The following is a 25,631-nucleotide window of genomic DNA, read 5'->3' on the forward strand; positions in this document are numbered from 1 at the left end:
TAAATTATTGTGATTATACAATAATAATCATGTTATAGATTTAGTGTTTGGATTGATGATATAGGAATTGAATAAATTTTAGCTTGAGTTATTATTCTTTCATGGTTGTTGGCGGCAGAAGCATGAAATTGTTGTTTGAATTGAGAAGATGGCTAAATGGCCACTTCAATCATCAAATTATCTTGTTTAAATCAAGTAGATACTTCAAGTTAGTTTTATTTAATGTTAGATGATTTGATAATAACTTTTAGTTATTTCAATTTGTAAATTGGTAAATTGAAAACGACATGTATTTTATAACTTAAATTATATTAATATCAATTTGGCATGGAATTTTGGTTAATTTACAATTTAGCCCCTAAAGTTTTTAAAAGACTTCTTTAAGTTGAGTTTTTATCAATAGGATAAATTTTGAACTTTTATTTTGATTTATAATTTAGTAAATTGAAAACGAGTAGTTAAATTTGATTTCAAAAATTAAATTGGCTAAAGTACAGTTTAGTCCCTAAACTTTATTAAACTTAAAATGGCCAAGTTTTGGGTCGTAACTTGGGTTACTTGTATTTGAAGATATTGAATTTTATTTTAATATAGACAATTATTTTTATCAAGTATTTTAATCTATAAACTCGGGTTTATAAATTTAATTAAAGTTTTAGTTTGGGTTAGACTATGGTCGCCCAACAAGTGGGAAGAAGCTTGGTAGTTTTTAATAACTCGGCTGACTCACTGATATGGATTTTAACTCGGATCTATTTAAATTATTTTACGAATCATTTTAAAAATGTTTATATGATTTGTACTCTGTAAGTTGGGTTATATTTGAAATGCATTTAATATAAGTGATTATTAAATGTGGCTTGGTATTGTGGTGTGCTAGTCCTATGTGGTGTCTAGTACTCTTTAGAGTTAGGGTCTGATTTTAATTATGACTTCAATATTTTATTTAGACCCATCGACTGTTCGTACTTCAGAGGCGAACCAGAGTTAGATTGCTTGTCAAGTTTCACGTGGAATAGCAAGCAGTGAGTTTATATCTCTATTTACCTCTTTATTAAGCAAACGTTATATTTTGTATATTTATATGTATAAACAGCTTTCGAACTGTTTTTCGGCATTGTGGATTTGATTTGGAACGTGCTACTCGATGGGCATCATCGGGACTGCGTGCGCACCGGTAATGATTATGGTATTGAGGTAGGTTTGAGATACGTCTCACCTTAGTGAGGACACCGGTGGAAGATACGTCTCCTGGGCTCACTATTTATTAAGTGATCGTCGGAGATCGGTTATTGAGATACGTCTCACCGACACGACAATGGATTTAGAATTGTGGTTTATGGTTTCATTGATAATCCATAATGAAAATGTTTTATTAAACGTTTTTTTTTAAAGATTTTCAACTTAATAAATGTAAATGGTTATATAAACTCTACTCAGTAAATCTGACCCCGTTGTTTTTTCCAATTTTCCCCAGGGTTATGATTTGAGCGAGTCAGCTGGTCTCTGATTCTTTAATTCCTCAGAGGTTTATTTTATTTTATTAAAACTATTAAATTGATTTTATTCTTAGACCGCAGTAGTAATTAGAAGTTGTACTTGTCTAATACTTGTTATCAGAATTATTCAATTGATTAATTGTTGTTTTGGCATTAATATAGTAACTTGGGTTATTAAATATTTATGCTATGTTAGAGACTCAGAATTGATCGAGCATCTAGCATCTATTATATAAATATTGTATTTTATGAACTGTTAGAACTAGGCTGAAGTCTCGGTTGCTCCTGAGCATTGTTTTCTTGCATGTTATGTATTTATAGAGTTAACTGTAAGGCTAGCTACGGGTTTTGGTACAACCATACCCATACCCTAGCGCCGGTCGCGATTCATGAAAATGGGTCGTGACAATTACTCTTTAACCTTAAGATTGCAATTTATTATAATTTTATTACTATAATTTCATATACTAATAAATTAATTAAATTACAGCATCCATCAAATAAAAGAAAGTCAAAATGGGTTGGTTTTATAATTTCCTCGTGAAATTCCAGTCAGCAATTGTTACTGGAAATTAGAAGTCAAGCCACCTTTGATGAACAAAGGGCTGCCTTGATGAGTAAAATAATACGATAAGGATGAACCTCTATTTTGACCATAATCTTAAATCGCATAGTTACCTGAAATCGCACAGATAAAGTACATAGGTTTGTGGGTTTTTGATTTTTGTGTGCCTATAAGGTATTGAAATTTTCGGTTCAGTACCTCTTTGGAATTTAATTCTAAAAGAGTGTCTGGGCCCACGCGTTCCGCATTGTGTGAATGCGGAACACGTGGTGTTCCGCATTCCTACAATGCGGAACGAACTAATCAACTGATTAATTACTTAATCAGTTAATTAATTACTCCCTTATAATTGAGGAGTACTTTTATCTCCCCAATTATTGGTGTACCAATATTATTTACGTACACATTTAATTTAAAAATTATATATTCATTTCGCCTCAATAAAGTTCGATCGCTTAAAAAAAATATACTATTGAGAAAATCGATTTGACATTTGTAAGATTTAAAAAATTAGTATGATAATATTAATAAAAAAATTGAAACAACCCAGTTTAATATGAGTTAAAAATATCATATTGCGTTTTAATTTTTTTTTTTTTATCAATACTATACAATTTTTTTAAATTTATAAATGTCAAGTCGATTTTTTTTAATAATATACTTTTTTTAAGTTATCAAACTTTATTGAGACCAAATGGATATATAATTTTTAGATTAAATTTTTATTTAGATAATATTGGTACACTAGATTTGCTTTTTGTCATTTATAGTAGATGTTGTATTTTTAATATATTATTTATTTTGAAAATCGTTGTTTAAATAAAATTAATATTATATCTTTTTTTTAAATTATATCATTTGTTAATTTATATCGTTTTTTAATATTAATTTAAAATCGTTTATTAATATTATATCATTTTTTAAAATTGTTAAAGTGCCCAAAATATTAAAGTTGCTTAATTAGCTGATTATTGATTTAATCAGCTAATTAGTGCGTTCCGCATTGTAGGAATGCGGAACGCCACATGTTCCGCATTCCCACAATGCAGAACGCGTGGGCCCAGACACTCTTTTGGAATTAAAGTCCAAAGAGGCACTAAACCGAAAATTTCAATGCTTTATAGGTACATAAAAATCAAAAACTCTAGGTTTGTCAAATTTTTCAAAACGAAACCATGCCAAATAGAAACGCACCAGTAAATTTGAATTATTTTTGTTTGATAATTATTTATTTTACCTCAATTTCAACCATTATGCAAATAATTTATTTGATCTACTATACAATATATATATATATATATATATATACATATATTTATATAGTGTATGTATCCATCATAAAAATAAAATGCATATATCATATAATCTTAATATTTTATTAAAATATATTAGAATTGTTAAAAATAATTTTTAATCGATATATATATATATATATATATATATATATATATATATATATATATATATATATATATATATATATATATATATATTGTGGAATTTAAATTTGATGACTATAATTTTATTTTTTAATATTTTATTGGAAAAATAGCTTATTATTTTTTATATAAAAAGTAAAAGAAGAAAAATAAAAAAATAAGTAAAAAAAATTAAATATGTACAAAAGTAAAACAAATAAATTGGATTTATTAAACCATTAAACCTCATAAAAATATAATTTTTATTTATACTTGATAGATTGTGGACTCTATTTGACCGTCGTGACCTGCAAAATATGGTAAATAGTTAATCGGACGGTGGTGGTCCGATTGACTTTCTAATGATTAACTCAGTTTCATTAGGAATCATTCTAATCAATAGATTTGTTTAGTTCGCAGGAAAAACCCCTTCACCGAAGTTCTAAGCTCTTGACACAGACGGCCGGTAATTGATGGAATGCGGACCCCCCGACCTATAAAATAAGGTAGATAGCTAATCGGACGGTAGTGGTCCGATTGGCTCTGTAATGCTTAAGTCAGTATAGGTTTAAGCTGGAAAAATGTGTATTCAACGTTTGTTTAAAGGCATACCTCAACTCCTTTTATAATAGTGAGATCCTAGAAATTTATATCTTTCAATAAACCCATCAAATTTAGTTTTAATCTTATCCATGACTCACCACGCTGTGCTCACACTCTGTAAGCTGGTTTACAAGGTATAGATCCACAAAACTCAAAAACTTTCACTAGATAAAAACCGAATTTTAATTTTAGTTGTGGACTCGTAAGAGTTATGATTTTGACACCTACAATTGAGATAAATTCATCATCTTGCACAAAAGGACGATATTCTTTTGTCCTTTTAAGAAAGCATTTCCTAAAATAATATATGCATCTAGTTCAAGAAAGGCTAAAATGTTATCAATAATGAATTGTTTTTCACTAATGATAACAGGAACCTTTTCAACATAATGTGTTACTAGATTTATCTCACCTCCCGCCATACGTAAAACAATAGGTTCGGCCAATGGCTTCCACCATTCATCTGGTAATTCATTAAGTCTTGCACTACTGATTGTTGCTCCTGTGTCAGTTAACGCATCTAAACAATAATCATAATAATCTAAAAATTATAATGTTGGTGAAATATAAGTGCTCAAATTATTTTTTTTAGGCTAAAGATCTTTTGTGATGCCATTGGGATAGGTGATATCATATTCCAAATATTTTCAAAAGGCATTGAACGTTGTTGCGAAATTGTTTGGATTTTTTGAACAACCTCAGGAAGTATTATTGCTTGTCTCATTAATCTTACACTTTCCTGAACTTCTTCTTCATCTGCATAGATAAATAGACTTATTTATTTGTAGCCTATAATTCTCCTATTATCAGATGATTGTCCATCTTCTTCTCTTATTGATGTTCTAGGAATTTCTACTCTATTTCAAGCTTCACTAGATACTGATATTCTAGGTAGTTGGTCTACTATCGTAGAATTAAACATGTTCCTAGAGGATAATGATCTTTTGAGAATAGGATCAGAGATTCTAAAACCTCTCATAGGTTCTTCTAGATTTAGAATGATGTCTTTTTCCCTTTGAGTTATCTGAGAAGATCCTATTTGTCTTGATTATTCATCTGGTTCTGTAAGCACCTAACTTTGGGCCAACTAAGTTCTGCCGGATTTATTTCTTTCCTACTGAATTGCTTATAGTTATTTGAACCTTCTTCGAACAATTCTGTTACTTTAGAAATGTTCCTCACTCTTGGATTAGTTGTGTTGATGAGTCTAAAGACAATCCTAGTGTGATATGTCAAATATTTGGCCTGAGAACTCATTTTATTTATCTTATAGGATTTTATCCTTAGAGTCAAAGAGTTTCCCAAATATTTATCGCTTAAAGCCATCAAATAATTTGGATAGGCTTGAAACCAGAATGGACCATTTGCTAGGTTAGTCTGAACACCTGATATTAACTGGTCTTTAAATTCCTTACATCTTTTTTCTAAGACTGCTGCTATCACAGGACTGTCCGCTGGGAGATTAAACAAAGGGACTAATCCTACTTGAACTAAACCAACATGGATGTATTTGTATTCACCTTTAGACTTGTTCATCATTTCTCTAATTTTGGCAAGTGTAATTAGAGATACATTCAATGTTTCTAATTCCGTGCTAGAAACCTGAGCTGTAGACTCAGAATGGGAGACATCGACTATTGACTTGAAGTTAAATCTAGACTTACTATAAATAAAATTGATGTCTACCTTAGGCAGTTTCCGTTCTAGACAATTTCTAGATGGATCCTCGTACTGAAAGGACTCTTCATGCACCAGAGTAGTATCCAATGGTATTAACTCGTCATGCGTGTCAGCTCCTGAAGTGTTCATCAATTGAGTTGTCCATAAACCAGATTCATCATTATCAGTTTCATATTCAGAAACTAGTTCATAAATTGAATCTACTTCAGAGTCAATATCAGAAAATTCTTCTTCGTCAATTGGCTCATATGCTAGAATCTCATTTTCGTAGGATACTCTCCTAAGGTTTTCTCTTCGCTTATTATTTTGAGGACAAGTATCGGCTTTATGACTCTTAGAGCCACATATCCAGCAACAAGAACAGTTACTCAAAGGTTTTGCCTTAGGACATTTTGGTTCTCTACCATATTTTTTCTTAAGCGCATCTATCCTATCTTTGTCTCTAAGGTTACTTCTTTTTCTAATAAACCTACCTGGTCTATCAGACTTCCTCTTTTCCTCGCTATCCCTTCTCAATATTCTTCTCTTCCTATATCCTTTGAAACTTTTCTTTTTTGAAAAATATCCTGTTCTGAATTTGTCTTCTGTTCCAGAAGAACATCCATACCTTCCTGAAACATACTCAATCTGAGAGCAACAACTCTTGTTTAAATAAGGAAGACGTTTTGCATCTTGTCTTATTTGGAGTTCAGTGCATGCTTTTGTCATAGCATATCTCACTGCTTGTATCCTTCCTCCTAAACCATCGACCACTTTGTCTTCATTTAGGAGAAGTTGAAATGCAGTCTTTGCTACTTCCAGCCAAGGATCCGAGAGTTTAGCAAAAAATAATTCTGACATGTAATTTTGGGCTGCCAAGTTTAAATTATAATAATATTATTGAAATTCACAGGCAAAGTTATCAAAATAGGACATGTCACGGATTTGTATTTTTATTAAAGCTATTAAAGACTGTTCTTTTTCTAATGACTCTGTTGACAACGAAAAATCACAAAATTCTCTTTTCAAGGCGTCTACCACTATAGCTAGCACTCCATCTGCAAATACTTCTTTATCAATCTCTTCTTTTATTGGAGTGTGAGCTATTAATGATTCCCAGTATTTTTAAGCATTGCCAACCATGGTGCCTTTGCACAATTCGTAGGCACCTCCAGGAGTGTAGCCACCTGATTTGACTGTAAATCTAATCATATTAATTCACTCATCTATTTTTCAAACGCATATTTTTCACAATCTAAATTGAGAAATACCGCCGGGCTAATTGCCGGTCGCAAAAGGATTATCCCTAGGCACAAATTTTTATTTTGTCCTATGAGGATATTTGAGTTTGTACATTGTTCTTTTCGTAGAGACTAGCTCATTAAAAGTTTTGTCATTTATATGAAGAGGAGCTTCTTCTGCCGAACCTAAATATTTTCTAAGGTCTTGTGCCAAATTATTATTATTCATGTTGGATGCTTTAGTTGCCGGATCTGCAATAAAAGGAACAATTTTTTCTTTTCTTAATTGAAGAATTTCCTTTTCAGTTATTGGTCCTTTTGTCTTTTTAAACCTTTTTCCCTTTCAATTGCATCTAACCTTTCATTTACCAGTTTTCCTACTTCATTTGCTAAAGTAGATATTTCTTCTGGTAAATCACCTAAAATTCCTTTTGCATAAAAATGTTCAAGGAGTTGATGCACTTCACTTTGCACGTTGTGTAGTGAAGTCAATCCTGATGAAGTACATAGTCTGAACTCTCGGCTGGGTTACCCATTAAACTAGTTTAATTAAGCTTAATTTAATTAATTATTTTTGAAATAGTGTTGATTTCACTATTTCAGAAGTTTATTTCCTTCTTAGTTGAAAATATGGACTAAATTAATTTTTTTTTTGTACTTATTAGTACTATTGCTTGAAAACTATAGGAACCAAACTTGCTTTTTTTTTATAGTTAAAAATCTGGTTGGTAACCTGCAACCTGATGGTGACCTGCTAAAAACACACCAGTTCGTAACTTTTGAACAAGTTCATACACCAAAATTATATTAAACCCTTAAGTAAAAGAGTGCTAAAAGGTTATTTTGGTGTCCGAAAGTATTAAAAAGACTCTTGGGACCCTATGGGTTTGGATATTGTCAATTTTAGTCTGTCAAACTTGCAAATTGGCCCATAAACTTTTAATATATTGCAATTAGACCAATTTCTGGACTTAGACTATAATCTCTTTGGATTTTTATAGATCATTTACGGCTAATTACGCTTTAATCCTCCAAGTCCGCAGCCTGCTTCAATTTAGCAAGCAAATCGATAGCTCGTCATCTGGACGGATTTCTCTGGAAGTCATCGTTGCACGCTTCAGTCCATTATCACTTTTTACCTGTCCGGAAAATAGGTGTCTAAAATAGGCTACATTAATTAGATAAGTAAAAGACTATACTATCCTTACATAAGCACAATACTTACTTTAACATATCACAAATCATCCATAGCTTGCTCGAAATCAAGGTTCGAATCCTCAACTCATGTAGGGTTGACGAATGATGTTTCAGCGAGGGGGTGGCACAGTCCCCTTTGGCGGCTGCTGCACTATGTTATCCCCTTTAACCATGGTTTCTTCGATATCCGAGTGTAGATCACGTGAAAATACTTTCCTTCTTTCCAACTAAGCTCGGCTATGTGACTAAGTATGCTTGCAGTCTTCCTTTAAGTTTCAGTTTTTGTGATGAACATAAACGTGTTTTCAATGGAGTCACCAAAAGATGTTCAAAAAGAATTAATACCACGTTAAGCCTGTTATCATCTTCTCATGGACCACATCCACTACCCGTAATTATCTCGGCCGGTGTGAACAATATTACCAAAAAGAGACCTAACAATATTATAGAATCATTATTTAAATTTTAATATCTTACAATAATGTTTTTTCAAATTGTTGTTGATATGGTCTCATTTATGTATGTTTTTAAAGCATTTCTAATTAAAATAAAAAATAAATAACTAATACTACTATTTTAGTCCGTCAAATATTTTAACATAAAAAATCCTATAGCTATATTTGTTTTTTATATAGGTAGAATTCCTCAAAATTTCAGATAAATAGTATTTTAGAAATAAAAAAATAATATTTTAATTTTACTCCGATAAACTCTCCAATTTAAAATTTTTTATTTTTTCAAAAATCAAATTATTTAGTTATTTTCTTTTTTGTTAATTTTATATTAATTTTTATGTTGGAAAAGGAATAATATTATATTTTAAAAAAAATATATAGTTGAAATTATTTTGAAATTTGAAATCTTATGAATAAAATATGAGATAGAAAGTGAGTTTGACTCTTTACATATGAAGGAGTGTTTATCTCATACAGCTGTTGCGCCACGTCATTTTTACAACAAGTTAATAAACATTTGCGACAGAGAATCTTTTAATTATTACTTATTTTTTTATCATTTAATTTTTTACATAAATAATACGTAATTGATTTTTTGTATATGACATGATGCAACGGTTGAATTATATATTTTTTCCATATGAAGAGACAAATTCATTCTATCCTTTAAATTTAAATTATAAAAAGTTCATTGAACTTTTAATTTTATATGAAACTCTTTAAATTAAAGAGTTAATTGGAGTTGCTATTCGTTGTTAATAATTGGTAAAACACCGGAGTTGGAGATTATTAGATGGCTAAAATCCATTTTAAGGTTCCTAAACTATATAATTTTGATTCATCAGGTTTCTCAACTTCTATTTGGCTTACTCAAGTCCCTAAACATTCATTTTTTTGGTTCATCATGTCCCTCAATTTCTATTTGACTTCCTCATATCCCTAAACTTTTGTTTTTTGGTTCATTAGTTCCTTTAAGGGAGATCCATTTAAGGATTTAATTAAGTAAAAAAACAAAAATCTAAGGACTTAAGGAACAAAAAATGAAAGTTTACGGATCCGAAGAAGCCAAATAAAAATTGAAGGATCTGGTGAATCAAATAATAAAAGTTTAGGGATTTAAGGAAGCTAAATAAAAATTGAGGGACTTAATAAACAAAAAACGTATAGTTCAGAAATTTTAAAATAGGTTTACCCTTATTAGTTCCAGGCCTAATTACTTAAAAAAAACCCTACCTTATAACATTTTTTCGTTTATACCATGACCTAGGAAAAAGTTCATTTGCACCCTTTTTTTGATTTTTTGTTTTCAACCGTACCCTAAAACATCAAATTGAATTTTTTTCATTTTTAAAAAAATTTAAAATAGTCCTTCATTTTTAACTTAAATTCTAATTAGACTTTAATATTATTAATAATACAAAAATGCCTTCTTCTTTGCAAAATTAAACTTATAATAATTATTTAAAATATACAATATTTTTTTTAAAAAATTGTCTTCCGATTTTCCCCGGAGGAGGAGCTCGAGCTGCTCCTCCTTCACGAGGAGGAGCTGTCTACTGCTCCTCCTTTAGAAGGAGGAGCTGCAGGTTACCGCTCCTCCTTCTGAAGGAGGAGCAGATCTGCTGCTTCTCCTTCAGAAGGAGGAGCAGCGATTTCTGCTCCTCCATCACGTAGGAGGAGCCCGGGTGGTGGGTCGGGAAGACGGAAAAAAAAAATTAAAAATTTTGTAGCAGTTCATAAATCAGAGGAGTATGGTAGTGGGTCGGGAGTATTTTGTAATTTATGTAGCTTTTTAATAAAAAATTTAAATATAATTAACACATAGGATTTATTTAAATACTTTTAAAGTCAAAGGATTTATTTGTATTTTTTAAACAGAAAAAATGAAGATATAACCCTCTTATTTTATTATTTTTAATATTTTCATCCTTAAACTAATTAAATTGTTAATTTTTTTAAATAAAAGGTACAAACGAAAACGAAATATCAAAAAAAGAGTACAAATAAATTTTTTTTCTAGGTCATGGTATAAACGAAAAAATATTATAAGGTGGGATTTTTTTAAATAATTAGGCCTTAGTTCCACAAACTTTTGGTGCATTTGAAAAGGCTTCTCCCATCAAAGCTATTTACGCGCCCAAAGTATTTCTTTTCCAAAATCACCCCTTTGTTGGCAGCAGCCTTCCCATTTTGACTTTTCTATTTTCTTTTAGTTTTATTTTTTTCATAACTCAAAAATTATTGAAAAAATTAAAAAAAATACTCTCTTTTTGAAAAGGCAAAACCCATGCGGAAACCCCTGTACTTTTTCTGTTTTGTTTGAGAGGCCCCTGAGGCAAAGTTTGTCACGTCTGAATCCTTATACTTGTCAATATTCCAATTTTAAGGCCCTTTTGTGGATGGAATTTGGCAAGTGTGTCACACTCTCCGTTAATGAGAGTGGAGGAAAAAAAAGAAAATGACATGTCAATTTTATTTTTCTTAATAAGTGATGACATGGTAATTTTACGTGATGAGTGGGCATCTTCTTCTTTTACTGCTTTCTTTGTAAATCCCCAATTCAAAACCCTCACCATTTACAGCCACCGGAGTCACAAGAACGATAACCCTGGACAATGGTGGTGGCTTTCCAATTTTTTTGAATTGCTCATTATGTCCTCACTACTGGACATCACCCCCAATATCCATTCCCGTCAAATTCAAACCTGAAAAATCTTCACCGGCCGCTTATCTCCACCACCCTTAAACCAACAACCGTCGCCGCCACAAAAACAACCACCGTGCCTTTGCTGTTATTTAACCATTACCTACTTACCTATATCAAACAATTATAACTGAATCAAAGCAAATTTTAACTAATTATGTCTAATGCTTTTGATACACAAATACACAAAGCCAAACCAATTTCATATAAATTACAACATAAAACAATTTCATATAAATTACATACCATACAGTAAAACAAATAACAAAATCAGTTCCTTTTGAAAGCAAATGCAGACAACAAAATAAGCAACGCCAATATAGCTGCGGTTAAGAAGGAAGCCACCACGGCGGTGCTTGTCTGCTGGAAAAAGTCAGTAAACTGTTAACATATTGCATTCCACAATAACAACCATTGTCGCCCATAAAAACAACCACCGTCGCCACCGTGGCCATCGAAAACAAAAACTCTCTCCTTCACCAATCAAAGAAAAGAACAAGCTCCACAACCACGGTTGTGGAACTCGAGTTCTTCATGGTGGTGTGTTTCAAGATTCAGAAGGAATACATATATCTGAGAAAGTTGGTGGGGATTTATTCCAAGGATTTTCAGCTATGTGGAAGTAACGGTGAAGTTCTTCGATGGAAGTGGTTGGAATCAAAACCAAATGGGGCCACTTATTTAACATGTCAAAAAGAAAGAATAATTATATTAATGACATGGATTATTAAAACAGGAATTTAACTCCGTTAGTTAACAGAAAGGAAGAGTGTCAAACACTCGCCAATTTTTTTTCATTAAAGGGCCTTAAAATAACGATTATGACAAGTATAGGGATCTAGACGTGACAAACTTTGCCTCAAGGGCCTCTCGAACAAAACAGATAAAGTATAGGGGCTTCCGCATGGATTTTGCCTTTTGAAAATAATATGATTTCCTACATCAAAAAGAAAAAGATAGAGAAAATACCTCACAGTTTTAATATAGTTATTTTTTTACTCTAACACATATTTATATTATAATTATATCTATTTTTTATTATTATTTTACTCTAATCATATTTCTTTTACCCTAATCATATTTATTATACCACCTGTCACTTTTTTCTCTCTCTTTCTCTTTCTTCTCTCTTTCTTTTTTTTTTCTTTTCTCTGGTTTCTTTTTTTTTCGTTATTTTTTTTTCTTCTTCTTCTTTATTCTTCTTTTTTCTCTATTTTTATTCTTTTCTTCTTCCTCGTTCCTTCATGGATTCGCCGTCGCTCCGCCATCGTTTCGCCGTCGCTCCGCCGTTATTTCATATTTAATTTTAGCAATTTTTTTCTTAATTCGTGGTGTTCTTTCATATTTGATTTTAGCGATATTTTTTTCTTAATTCGTGGTGATAAATACACTTTATTTTAACTTTCAGATTTAAATAAATTACTCTTAATTTTTTTTCAACTTTAGATCTAAAAATCTGCATAAAAACGATGTTATGATGAAAAACGATTTTCTGCAAAAAAAAACAGCATATGATTATCATATAATTATCACTGCATTATCATGTCATTATCATAAAACTGAAGAAAAAAAATATTTTTTTAATAAAAAAAGTCTGATTGTCATATGAGTATCATGACATTATAACACTATGATAACTAGATGATAATGAAGCATGATGATAATTGGATGATAATGTACGTGAAAATATAATTACAAAAAAATTCATGATATTAGTGATAACCAGATGATAATTAAATAATAAAGTTACAATAATAGTATGATAATATGATACTTATATGGAAAAAAATTATATAAAAATTATGATAACTAGATAATAATAAAGTATGATAAGGTTGTGATAATTGGATGATAACGCACGTGAAAATATAATTACAAAAAAATTCATGATAACCAGATGATAATTAAATAATAAAGTTATGATAATAGTATGATAATATGATACTTATAAGAAAAAAAATTACATAAAAATTATGATAATAAGATGATAATGTGAAGATAATAGTATGATAAGGTTCTTATCGATAATAAAATGATAATAGTATGATAATATGATACTTGCATGAAAAAAAATTACATAAAAATTATGATAATGAGATGATAATAATCTGCTACATACAATACTGAAAATGGCATATGATAATAAGATGACAATGCAATATGATACATTGATAATTATATGATAATGTGAAACTGTGATAATTATATGATAATGTAATACTGTGATAATCATATGATAATATGATACTGTATTTTGTCTAATATTATCCAGCAATATCATCACATTATCATATAATAATCTAATACATACGATACTGATAATGACATGATAATAAGATGTCAATGCAATATGATACACTGATAATTACATGCTAAGGTGAAGCTGTGATAATCATATGATAAGGTGATACAGTGATGATCATATGATAAGGTGATAATGTGATTTTATCTTATATTATCCAGCAATATCATCACAGTATCATATAATAATCTGCTACATACGATACTGATAATGACATGATAATAAAATGCCAATGCAATATGATACAATGATAATTACATGATAAGATGAAGCTGTGATAATCATATGGTAAGATGATACAATGATAATCATATGTAAATGTGATACTATGATTTTTTATTTAGTTCATATAATTTTTTAATATGTTATTAATATAATAAAATATCTAAATAGTAGCATATATTTTTAAATTATAAAATATTTAATAATATTAAAATGAATAAAAAGAAAATATTTTATTTATTGGTAATTTATAATATGCATATTTGTTAATTTAAAGAATGAAGAAATAAAAAAAATAAAAAAATTGGACATTTGAATAAATAAAAGAAAATTCAAATTTGTTAATAATTTGTAGTGGCCCATGCATGAGAGAGAGAGAGAGCAAATGGAACATGCATGATGCAGAGAGAGAGAAAGAGAATGTGTCATAGTGCACATTTTATACTCAGAGTAAAATTCCAATTTTTTTACACACGGGAGTACAAACACAAAAGAATAAAAACCGTGATATATTTTCATTGACTTTTCCGCTTTGAGGTATAAAACCCTATTATTTTTCTTTTTAAGGTAAATTTCTAAATCTCTCAATTAAATTCGACAACTTAACATGAAATAGACTATATTATTTGATTCGAAAATTTTACTAGCAAAAACTAAAATAAATTATTATCTGTTTCGCTAATTAAGTGCAATATTCAATCAATTTTCGATAAATTTTTTTCCAATCATCCGCAAATTCATGGCATCCGATTCAACCATCACCGATAAATAGGGGTGTTAAAATGGGTTGGCGGGTCGTGTTCGTGTCGTGTTGACCCATTCTGTTGATAATTAGGGTCAACACGAACACGACCCATTTAACTAATAGTGTCAAAATTCCCAACCCTAACACAACACAAATTTTAAACGAGTGACACGACACGACACGATTAACACGTTAAGATAAATGGGTAACACGATCAACACAATACGACACGACTAACACGACCCACTTAACATTTATGAATTTTTTAAATCATATAAATATACTTTTAGCCTCAAATTTATCAATTAATTTTCAAATTGTATTAGTTTAATATAATTAATTTATTTTTATATTAATATAATTAATTTAGTAATTTTATTATATATTTTTTATAATTATAACTATTTTATTTTTATATTATTATAAATAATAGAATTTATAAACGGGTTAGGTGGGTTAGATGGGTTCACGAGTCAACCCGTGACACGACCCATTTATTTCGTGTCATAAACGGGTTGACACGTTTTCGACACGAACCCGCTAAGCCTCAACCCAGATTCGCCAAACGTACGGGTTAGACGAATCGTGTTATCGTGTCATGACCCGTTTTGACACCCCTATCGATAAACCCTTCATAAAAAAAGGATAACAAAAATTTCACAAAAAAAAAATCTTTTATAAAAAAAATAAAAAAATAAACTTTCAAAAACTGGCAAACATTGAAAACTAAATAAAATTAATATAAGTAGTAAACGATTCATTTTGTTGTTAAAAAATATTCAATCTATCTTTACTTCTTGGTAATTGAACTAGATATGCGCTTTATTGATATATTTTAATTAATTAAAAAAAATTGTCTATTCTATAAAATTGAAATAACATAAAAAATGGATGGTTACCATAAACAATAAAATTAAACTATTAACGTCTGCTAAAAAAAATAAAATAAAAAATTCTAGGCAGCTATGATTTTTTAAAGAGAAAAAAAAATATTTGTTATTTGTTATTTCTTTATTTCTTCTTTAAAATATTATTAAAAATTGACAACATCTCATGATTTGTTTAGATCATATGAATTTTATATATTTATTTACAGTAAAAATATTTAATTTTTTTATATATATTGTATACATATATGTGAACCCAATTATTTATAGATTAAATATAATTTTACTTTGTAATCATACAGATGTAAAGGTAAAATATTAATTTGAAATATAATAATAGTAATAGTAATATGTAGTAATAATAGGTTACGCAAGGAAAGTGACTAATAATGTAGAGGTGGTCATGAGCTTTTTGAACTGTGAACCCGGAACAAGACTAGTCAAACCTTGTCTAGACTTAGCCAAATTCTAATGGGATTTTTACAAAAGTATTCAAAATTTTAAAAATACTTATAAAATTATCCGTAAACTTTTTCATTTATAAAAACGTCAACTGATTTAAAATTATTTGCAAAAATAGCAACAAATGGAAATTATTTATAAAAACACAGTGTATATAATGTCGGTATGATATCGGTATAATTTCGGTATATTAAAACTAGGCATAATCACTCAAAAAACCCTCACCTTTAAACTTTTTTTCAATTCCACCCCGACGTTGAAAATTTGTCAATTTTACCCACTTTTGAATTTTCCGTTTTCAATTGTACCCCAATATTTTAATTTTTGTTAATTTTTTTACTTAAATGATGAAATCATTCAATTAATTAAGTTTAAACATGAAATTAAATTCTTTTTTATTCAAAAAAGTACAAATAAGTAATTTATTTTTAAAAACTAACTAAAAACCATAATCAAATTAACACTAATTTAAATTCTTAATTAATTTATCTAATTTTAAATAAATTTTAAAAATATACAATTAATATATGCGAGACATGGAGAATGTTTTAAACAAATTTCCAAACGCAAAAGACGTTAATTTAATTTTTCAGGGTACAATTGAAATACAAAAATGCAAAATAGGGTAAAATTGACAAATTTTCAACGTCAGAGTATGATTGAAAATGGGCTAAAAGGTCGGGGTTTTTTAAGACATTAGGCCTTAAAACTATGAACCGGAAAATTTGAAAATAGTATTTGGTTTATTTATTTGTATAATTTCACTATACTTTTGATATATCAATAAAAATTTATAGATTAACTCGATGCAGCTTCTTATCGTTTCTTCTTCTTCCTAGATGCATGATCTCATGATGCTGGTAGTAGTCTTAGCCGGGATGTTGGTGAGGTACCTGTTGAGGAATTCAGTTGACAAAGAGGCGAAGCTTTTTGATTGACCTCGGTTTGAGTTTATTGGGCGGTTCCTGTTAGGATGGTCGGAAAGACACGACACAGGATTGCGTCCGAAACGCTTAGTAGGCCCATAATTGCAGTAAACCTGGACGTGTGGTCCCTTAGATCTCCTTCTTCGTTGAATGTCGGCAAGATGGGCAGTTTCATATTGTAGAAAATTGTTTCCTCCATGATTTCAGCTGACAGGGATGATCCTTTCAGCCTCAGGTCGTCTATATCCAGCTCTTCTGCTTTTAGCTTCTTCAGGGCTTTAGCTATCTTTTCTTATGGATCATGTTCTGCTACGTACGTGCTCTTGCTTTTCTAGGGCGATTCAGATGATTCGCCTTCATCTTCTTGGTTATTTTTTCTAGATTGCGCCTTTCTAGTGTCTTTTTCCTGCCTCTTGCTTTTTGTAGGGGCATCTTTTTATCCTTCTCTCTTCTCTCCTCCCTTTTGGAGTTAAGTCCTCTTCGGACATCGTTTTCATTTTCTCCATTTTTTGCAGCGTTCCCTTAATTCTCTTCCTCTGATTCTTCATTCATATGGTCTTCATTTTCTGGAGTTTCTTGTTCACCATTGTTTCTTCCTTTGTTTCCTCCTCTGGTCGGTCCTTGGTAACTTGGATTTCTTGTATTTTCTGCTCTTTGTCTTCGTCGAGCATGAGGTAGTCTGAAATTTTCTTTCAATATTTTCATGGTCTCTTCATGATTGTCGTTTGATCGTTTGGTTTCGTTAGCCATCTTGTCTAGATTAGCTTGGAAGGCTTCCAGCATCTTTTTGAGGAATTCATGGTAGTGGGTGTTTGCTCATTATTTGCTCCGAGGTCAGGGAAAACGATGGGATTGTTTCCCCTGACATTGTTAGTTTGATACTGGGGGGTGGCGAAGGAAATTCCTCCGGTGTTGCTCCCCCCAGCAGTATCATGTAATAACCCGGAAATTTAAGGATTTAAAATATAGCCACGTGTCTAATATTTTATTAGACGGGAGTAGGTAAATTAAATTTTAAGATAAATTTAATTTACAAGTGTCCCTAAATTTTTAATATGGCTATAGGATTACAAATTTAAATTTTTAGAATTTAAATTTGATTAGTTATATAGTTAACGGAGAGAATATGGATTTATGAATTGGGTGCAGAATAATTCATAAGTCCCTAGCGAATATTTTTGGTGCTAATATTCGCAAAATATTTTAAAAAGGTTATCGTGAAAATTTGATAAAATTTGGAAGCAGAAATTTTATCAAGCGCAGTCAATGCGGGCTTAATAAATCAAAAATAATTTATTAAGGGTAAAATATAAGTCGGATGGGAATAAAAATAATATTTTTATTCTCGTTATATTTTATTTGATTTTTTGTAAAATTTTCACGAAATTTGGAAGTCGTTTCCGTTTAGACTACAAACGACTAGTTTAGAAGTTGGTTTAAAGTGCATGATTGAGCTAGTACTAAAGAGTACTTTAGCCAATACTATATATATACAACATATGCACCAAATGAAGGCCATCTCCTTCATTCTTTCATTTCAGAAAGAAAAATTGAGCAGCTTGCTCTCAAACAGTGCGGCGACTTAGGGTTTCCGAACCACTTTGTCCATTTCTCGATTCTAACTCCATTTCTTCAACGATTACTCAAGTAATCGAGGTAGTATACCCGTATTAAACGTTTATTTTGATATATATCGATATATTTCGTATATATATTCGTTTATAAACGGTTACCGTATCGAATCGAACGTAAACGTATTAGTTTTACGTTTCGAACGTGAATATGGATAGATTGGAATGTGTATACGTGTTAGGGGCGGAAAAAATGGAGTTAAAGCACGTCGGAAAGCCCGGAAAATTGATTTTTCCGGGGCTGTGCACTCGGGTGCACGAACGTGCACCATTTGGTGCACGAACGTGCACCATGAGAGGGTGCACGAACGTGCACCCAAGGTGCACGAACGTGCACCATCTGGGGTGCACGAACGTGCACCAGTTGTGCACGATCGTGCACTACCCCAAGCTGCACGATCGTGTACCGTGCCGAGACGCCGATGGATAGGGACTTTTTGGGGCTTTTTGCCCTAAGAACTTGACGTAGTTTCGTTGATTCGAAAACGTTTTAAAACGATAACTTGTGTTAGAAGAAATTGAAAAGGTTTTATATACTAAACCTAAAGACTTTTAAAAGGAGATTTTAAAAGTAAAGTTAAACGTTTATAATGGACTTTAAAAGAGTTAAAGTCAACATTTAAACGGTTTAAAAGATTTAGCAATCGGTTTTGCTAAATACTTAGTATATGACCGAGAATTGTTTTGACAATTAGGTCTATGCTAAAAATGGTTTTCTTTAGGTATTGTGATACCTAAAATAACTTCCAGAGAGAAGTTAGAACGTTTTCTCAAAACGAGAATCTATAATATGGTTTTAAAAGAAAACAGACCATAAGTGCTATATGTTTAAATGATTATATGTTTGACCTAGATCTGGGTTTAAGGACCTAGAAGTTTTATAGGAAACATATATTGATGTATTTTATCCTGTTTGCTTTGTGTGTTTAGTCCGACCAGCTAGCCAGCAGTCTGACCACAACCACAGGATTAAGTTCCAGACCTAGCGGTGTTTGTGAGTTCATTTGTTTACTTTTGAATATTAGTATTCAATTGTTTTTAAATCCATAAATCGCACTAAGTATGAAATTTAGCCAAGGAAGATCCACTGAAACGAGCTATCTATTGGGCAACAATAGGACTGTGTGATCACCGGTGTTAATGAACTAGATGAGAGGTAAATATTATAAGCATACATATTGAGATTAGGTTTTAAGCCAGATGCTTATAAAGCGGCTTAAACCTAATGGGTAGTCCTGAGGTGGCAGTGATTTAAGTTCCGGCCCAGCAACCCTATACAGAGTCAAGATGGTTGTGATACATATGTATACAGCACATCCTGTATTAAACAAGAGTTGTGCATATGCATTATATATATGATAGCACTATAACGTAATCAGGATTAGGGTTTCATTTGGATCGAGGACTGGTAATATTTTTATATACCAACATTTTGTCTATACGCGATTTTGGTATTTAACTGTAAACCTATCTACTCACTCAGAAATATTTATATTTCTGACCCCGTTGTTGTTTATCATTTTCAGGTACCTAGCTACCGGGTCTGGTCGAGCTTCCACCCTTTTCCATCAGGGAAGCTTATTCTGTTATTATGTAAATAACATTTTAAACTCTTAGCTGCTGCAATAGTGTATATAGGTTTGATATGCCTGTAGCCACGTCATGGTTCCTCTGTCTATATACTCTGACAGGAACCTGACTTTGTCTAGCTCTAATAAGTGGCTACTTAATAGGCATATGGTGTTTTATGGTGTCCCCTACGGGTGGGCCAAGCTTCGTGTCTTTGGTCTGCAAAGACACTGTGTGTAGTTTTAGCTGGCCTTACGTTTGTGTGCCTGCTGTGCATGTTTTTAAATATGTTTGATATAACGCTTTGAAAAGGAAAGTGTTCGATATATTTTATTAAACATATTATTCGGGTGCGCGGTTTGAGACAGGGCTGCCTGCGAGGCAAGGCACGTGAGCCAAGTCCCTGTACCACCGCACCGGTTTTCAGAAATGCGCGTGGGTCAGAATAACTGGGGTTATTCAACCAGCATTTCTGAAAACGCGATATCGCCTATATGAATATTTTCAGAATGTGTTTTCCACGTTAAACGGAAAAATGTTTTAACGGTGTTTTCTGAAAACGGGTCGTACGCGAGGTACGATCTAGATTTATATATATTTATATTTAGGAGGCGAAAAATTTATAGAGGTTTTAGGCTTGCTACGGGTTTCGGAACAACCATTCCCATTCCCTAGCGCCAGTCTCGGCTCGGGTTTCGAGGCGGAAATCGGGTCGTGACATATCGTGTCAGTTGTTTCCGATGATGTTTATCACCTTGATGTTTGTTGATGGAGCTTTGGGTCCATCAATTGTTTATTCTTGAGGTTTAATCCGCCAGAAGCCATTCCTTCAATGAGAATTTGTTTTGAGTTCAGAAAAAGCTTCTTCTTGTTCGAAGTTTTAGTGCTATTTTCAACAGACTGTCTTATGAACCGGTGATTTAACCTGCAAAATAGGGCAGAATCGTAAAAGCTAATCAGGTTGTTGTGGTCCGATTAACTCTCCGATCTAAAGTTAGTTTAGACTTTGAGCAGCGTTTTTAGTATCTGAATGTAATTGTGTGTTTAGCATACCTCAAACTCTTTATATAGTGGTTGGATGTATATCTTGTGGACTTTAAATAGGAAAGTGATTCCTATTTAATAAGATTTGACCTTGAATAGGAAAAAGATTCCCTATTTAAGAGGAAGTCTTATTTAAAAATATCTTCTTGAATAAGCTTATCTTCCTAAGTTGGAGTTTGTGTCCAAATAGAAGAGATATTCGTAGATATGGTATTTGGCCAAATCCCTAGATGGACGCGTTTTATCCGAATCTTCAAGGGATCAACCTTATCTTTGTGATTTGGTTTTACTTCTTCGGTCAAGCCGAATTTCATGGATTTGGTTATCAGTTTCTTCTGGCTATTAGCCTTTTGGGAAGAGCTCGATATCGTTCTGGAGAATGAATCTTGTATGAACTCCATTGTACTTACGGTAAGATTCAATATCCATCAATAACTGATCATTCGTATCAAATGTAATTTTAATTTTAGCTTAATTTAAAATATTTTAATATACTAATTTCTATAAAATTTATATTTTTATTTTGAACCGCCAGATCCATGAATAATAACCGGCCGTTTTTGAACCGGCAAGAACCGCTCAAGGAGCCGTTGAGGACCGGTTCAAGTGTTTTTTGAACCATGACCCGATAGTTTCAATCAAACCGGGACCACAGGTTTATGAACTATGGCCGCCCCTATAATGTGTAAATTACAAATAAAAAAACATACATAGGAATTGTATACAGTGAAGAGAGTGTTCGTAGTAGCATTATAGTAAGGTGGAGAGACAAAGGAGATCTGTCTGTCCTTTGCTGCTCTCCAAAGGATTACTGAAAATTCATCTTCTTCACCTCTTCATCTTATAAACCCTTCCTATATAACACAACCCATCAAAGCCCCACTCTCTGCTCATCCATCTCTTTATCTCATCACACCATGGCCCATTCAGCAGCAATCTCACAGGTCAACAGCCTCCTTGCTTTGTGTTTTATTTGGTTTCATGAAGAAAAAGTTGTGTAATTGCATTGATTGTAACGATCATGTTTTGTAGTGGACATGCCCACAAAACCCTCTTAGACTTTTTGATTATGACCCTTTTGGCTGATTAGTAAAGTTGGAATCTTTTGTTTTTTTGCAGGTTTCTTTGGGTGTGCCTGTTGGAAGTGATCCAGCTCTAAGGAGATCAGTTTTTAAGGTGATTTTTAGTTTCTTTTGATTGTATTGGAGTCTAGAGAGATTAAAGATTGACCCTTTTGATTTTTGATATGACTATTGCAAGTTTCATGCTCAGCTTATGTCTGTAGCTTATGCTTTGACTGTTCATGAGATTTTGGGTCGTGCCTTACATGGTTGATCAAAATAGTATCTCTGAATTTGTTTGATTTTTTTCGGCAGAGCTATAGGAGCGTAAGCGATAAAGATACGATCTTGTATCTTTCGTTCTTGCTTTCTTTTGTTTTGTTACTGTTTTGAGGTTAAATGCTATACAAAGTTTGCTGGTATGCTTATTTACTTTGAGTCGACCTGAGATGCGTGTTGGTTTTGATCCTGAGATTGAATGGAAATTAGAAGTCCAAAATCAGATTCTCTTCTGTTGTGTTTTTTAATCATCTTATGTGGTGATGAGCATCCAGCTTTTTGATTTAGGTTGATTTGAAATCAATTTAAGTGCAGTTCTTGGCCTTTGTGAAAATCATCTAAACTTTAAGCCTAAAGGTGTTGGATAAAGGGAAAAGTCAGATGAATTTTTAGGCCTTGGGCTTGATAGAATCTGACCTATGTTTTGGGCAGTTTTTTTTTTTGGAGTGGCTTTACAACTTCTAATAACCTTTGTGTTGTTCCTGATGATATGTGTGAAAAACACTTGTTCGAATATGCCAAATTTTTCATTAGCCTTTTTGTATAGTTTCATTCTCATGAAATGGTGTAAAATGATTTCTAGCATCTATGCATAGCTAGGTGTAGTACAATGTTGCTCTACGAATATTGTTTGAATGAAAACCATGGTATGAAATTCAGATAATGAAGCTGTTTACATGCTTCTGCACCTTGTTAGTTGTTGATCGATACTGGAAAAACCTTATCTTGAGTAAGTTCGCTGGCATGTGTGTTCTTGTCTTCTTTGTTTAATAAAGCATCCTCTCGACTGTTTAATTACAAACAAAATATAATGATCGCTAATATTTTGTATCTGTTTGAAATATGCTCTTATGACATTTGCTCTTGATTTTGTTGCAGACAAACAGTATAACATTCAGTGGTAAATCATGGGCCCCTTCCTTGTCCGTGGACTTGAAATCAAGAAATGCTCAGATAAAAAGTCGATCCATAGTATGCATGTCAGTTCAACAAGCCAGCAGATCTAAAGTTGCAGTTTCACCCTTAGAACTTGAAGATGCCAAAGAACCCCCATTGAATTATTTTAAGCCCAAGGAACCTTATACTGCAACCATCGTTTCTGTTGAGAGAATTGTAGGGCCAAAAGCTCCTGGAGAGACGTGCCATATTGTAATTGATCATGGTGGCAATGTTCCTTACTGGGAAGGACAAAGTTATGGTGTTATCCCTCCTGTAAGTAGTAACATATAGCATGCCTTGCTCTTCATATCTTGCACATCATTTTTCAATTTGCTACTGCTAAGTTTCTACTGTAATTGGGTGACATCTACCCTTTTTTGGTTGGTTTACATAGAGTTTCGAAACATTTATGCTAAAAACTCGAGAGTTGACTATTTTATCATTGATTGATCAAGAGATACATGCATTGATGCAAATACTCTTCTTATCAAATCTGCAGTATCATTTGATTGTTTGATCATATTGGATTACTATAAGCTGTCTTGTTAACAATTGGTTTCAGTTTATACGTTCAAGATTGTTTCCTTACAATCTGTTTTTGGTGTCCTTTCTTGCTAAAATGGTGCTAGTTGAATGTATTATTAATTTTGCGGGCTATCCTGGCATTTTGGTGTGCACATTGCTATATTGTTTGTACTGAATTTTGCATAATGATTACTGATTGAACATCATGTTGTATCCTAGGGTGAAAATCCGAAGAAGCCAGGGACTCCTAACAATGTGCGTCTTTATTCGATTGCATCAACAAGGTATGGAGACAATTTTGACGGAAAGACGGGCACTTTGTGTGTTCGTCGTGCACTCTACTATGATCCTGAGACTGGAAAAGAGGACCCTTCAAAAATGGGTGTTTGCAGCAATTTTCTTTGCAATGCAAAGCCAGGAGATAAAGTCAAGATCACTGGTATGGCTCTACTTAGTTTTGGAAGACGATAAGAATTTTAAATTGTCCTTAATCAGATCTTCTTAGCAATCAGAAACTCAACTTGATTCCATGCATTATGAATTTTTAGAATATTGTCTAAAATGTTCGGAAATGCGAATTTGGGTGTCTGAAGTTTGATAATGTTTAAATTATCTTCTTTTTGTTGAAGTTTAGTAATGTTTAAATTATCTTCTTTTACTTTTTGTTGCCTTTTTATTAACCACTAGAATGTTTTGGCAGGACCGGCTGGAAAGATAATGCTTTTGCCTGAATCCGACCCGAATGCTACCCACATAATGATTGCTACTGGCACTGGTGTTGCTCCTTATAGAGGGTACCTTCGACGTATGTTCATGGAGGACGTTCCTACATTCAAATTTGGAGGCCTTGCCTGGCTTTTCCTTGGGGTGGCAAACACCGACAGTCTCCTCTACGACGATGAATTCACAAAGTACCTTAAGGACTACCCAGATAACTTCCGGTACGACAAGGCACTTAGCAGAGAACAGAATAACAAGAAAGGAGGCAAAATGTACGTTCAGGATAAGATCGAGGAGTACAGCGACGAAATCTTCAAACTGTTGGATGGCGGAGCGCATATATATTTCTGCGGGCTCAAGGGAATGATGCCGGGGATTCAGGACACACTCAAAAGAGTTGCAGAGGAGAGAGGAGAAAAGTGGGAGGAGAAGCTCTCACAGCTCAAAAAGAACAAGCAATGGCATGTTGAAGTTTACTGATTTTTTCAAAAGTTGCCAGTCTTTCTATAGACAGAAATTTATGGTGAATGTGGAAATGTTCAGTTTGATTAACTTTGCATGAACTTGATTAGTTGTTTGTCATTCATCTGTATCATTAAATAATCAAATGATTCTGTTCATCAGAATAATTTAGGAATCCTTTTGGCTTTTCAATTGCTAATTAGCCTGTCAACTCTTTTCCTTTCTTAACAACTCAGTCATCAATAGGGTTGAGTAAATGGTCGGTTCAATCGAATTTATAGAGTTAACTATTTTATTTTGGTTAGGTTTGGTTAAATGTTTTGGTTGATTTGGTTTGTTTGGCTAATTCAATTTGATCAATAATAAGTTTGATTAAAATTAAGAGTTTAAATTTTCTGATTAATCCAACTAATTAAATAACTAAATTTTTAATACTTTTCATTTATTTTTCTATATATTTTGCCGGTTTAATTAAATGAATCAACTAAAAGTACAATTGGTTTAGTTTTGTATTTT

At 32.1% G+C, this 25,631-nt stretch overlaps 1 protein-coding gene across 1 annotated transcript; it reads left to right on the plus strand.

The window, feature by feature from the left end:
- The first annotated feature begins 21,840 nt into the window (after positions 1-21,840).
- LOC126673785 (ferredoxin--NADP reductase, root isozyme, chloroplastic-like) lies at positions 21,841-25,307 on the plus strand. Its single transcript, XM_050368050.2, has 5 exons — positions 21,841-22,073; positions 22,249-22,305; positions 23,349-23,681; positions 24,153-24,372; positions 24,634-25,307. The coding sequence occupies exons 1-5, from the start codon at positions 22,047-22,049 to the stop codon at positions 25,131-25,133; spliced, it is 1,137 nt and encodes a 378-aa protein (XP_050224007.1). The 5' UTR covers positions 21,841-22,046; the 3' UTR covers positions 25,134-25,307.
- The last annotated feature ends 324 nt before the right edge of the window (positions 25,308-25,631 follow it).

The sequence above is a fragment of the Mercurialis annua genome, linkage group LG3, assembly GCF_937616625.2.
Source record: "Mercurialis annua linkage group LG3, ddMerAnnu1.2, whole genome shotgun sequence".
Classification (NCBI taxonomy): domain Eukaryota; kingdom Viridiplantae; phylum Streptophyta; class Magnoliopsida; order Malpighiales; family Euphorbiaceae; genus Mercurialis; species Mercurialis annua.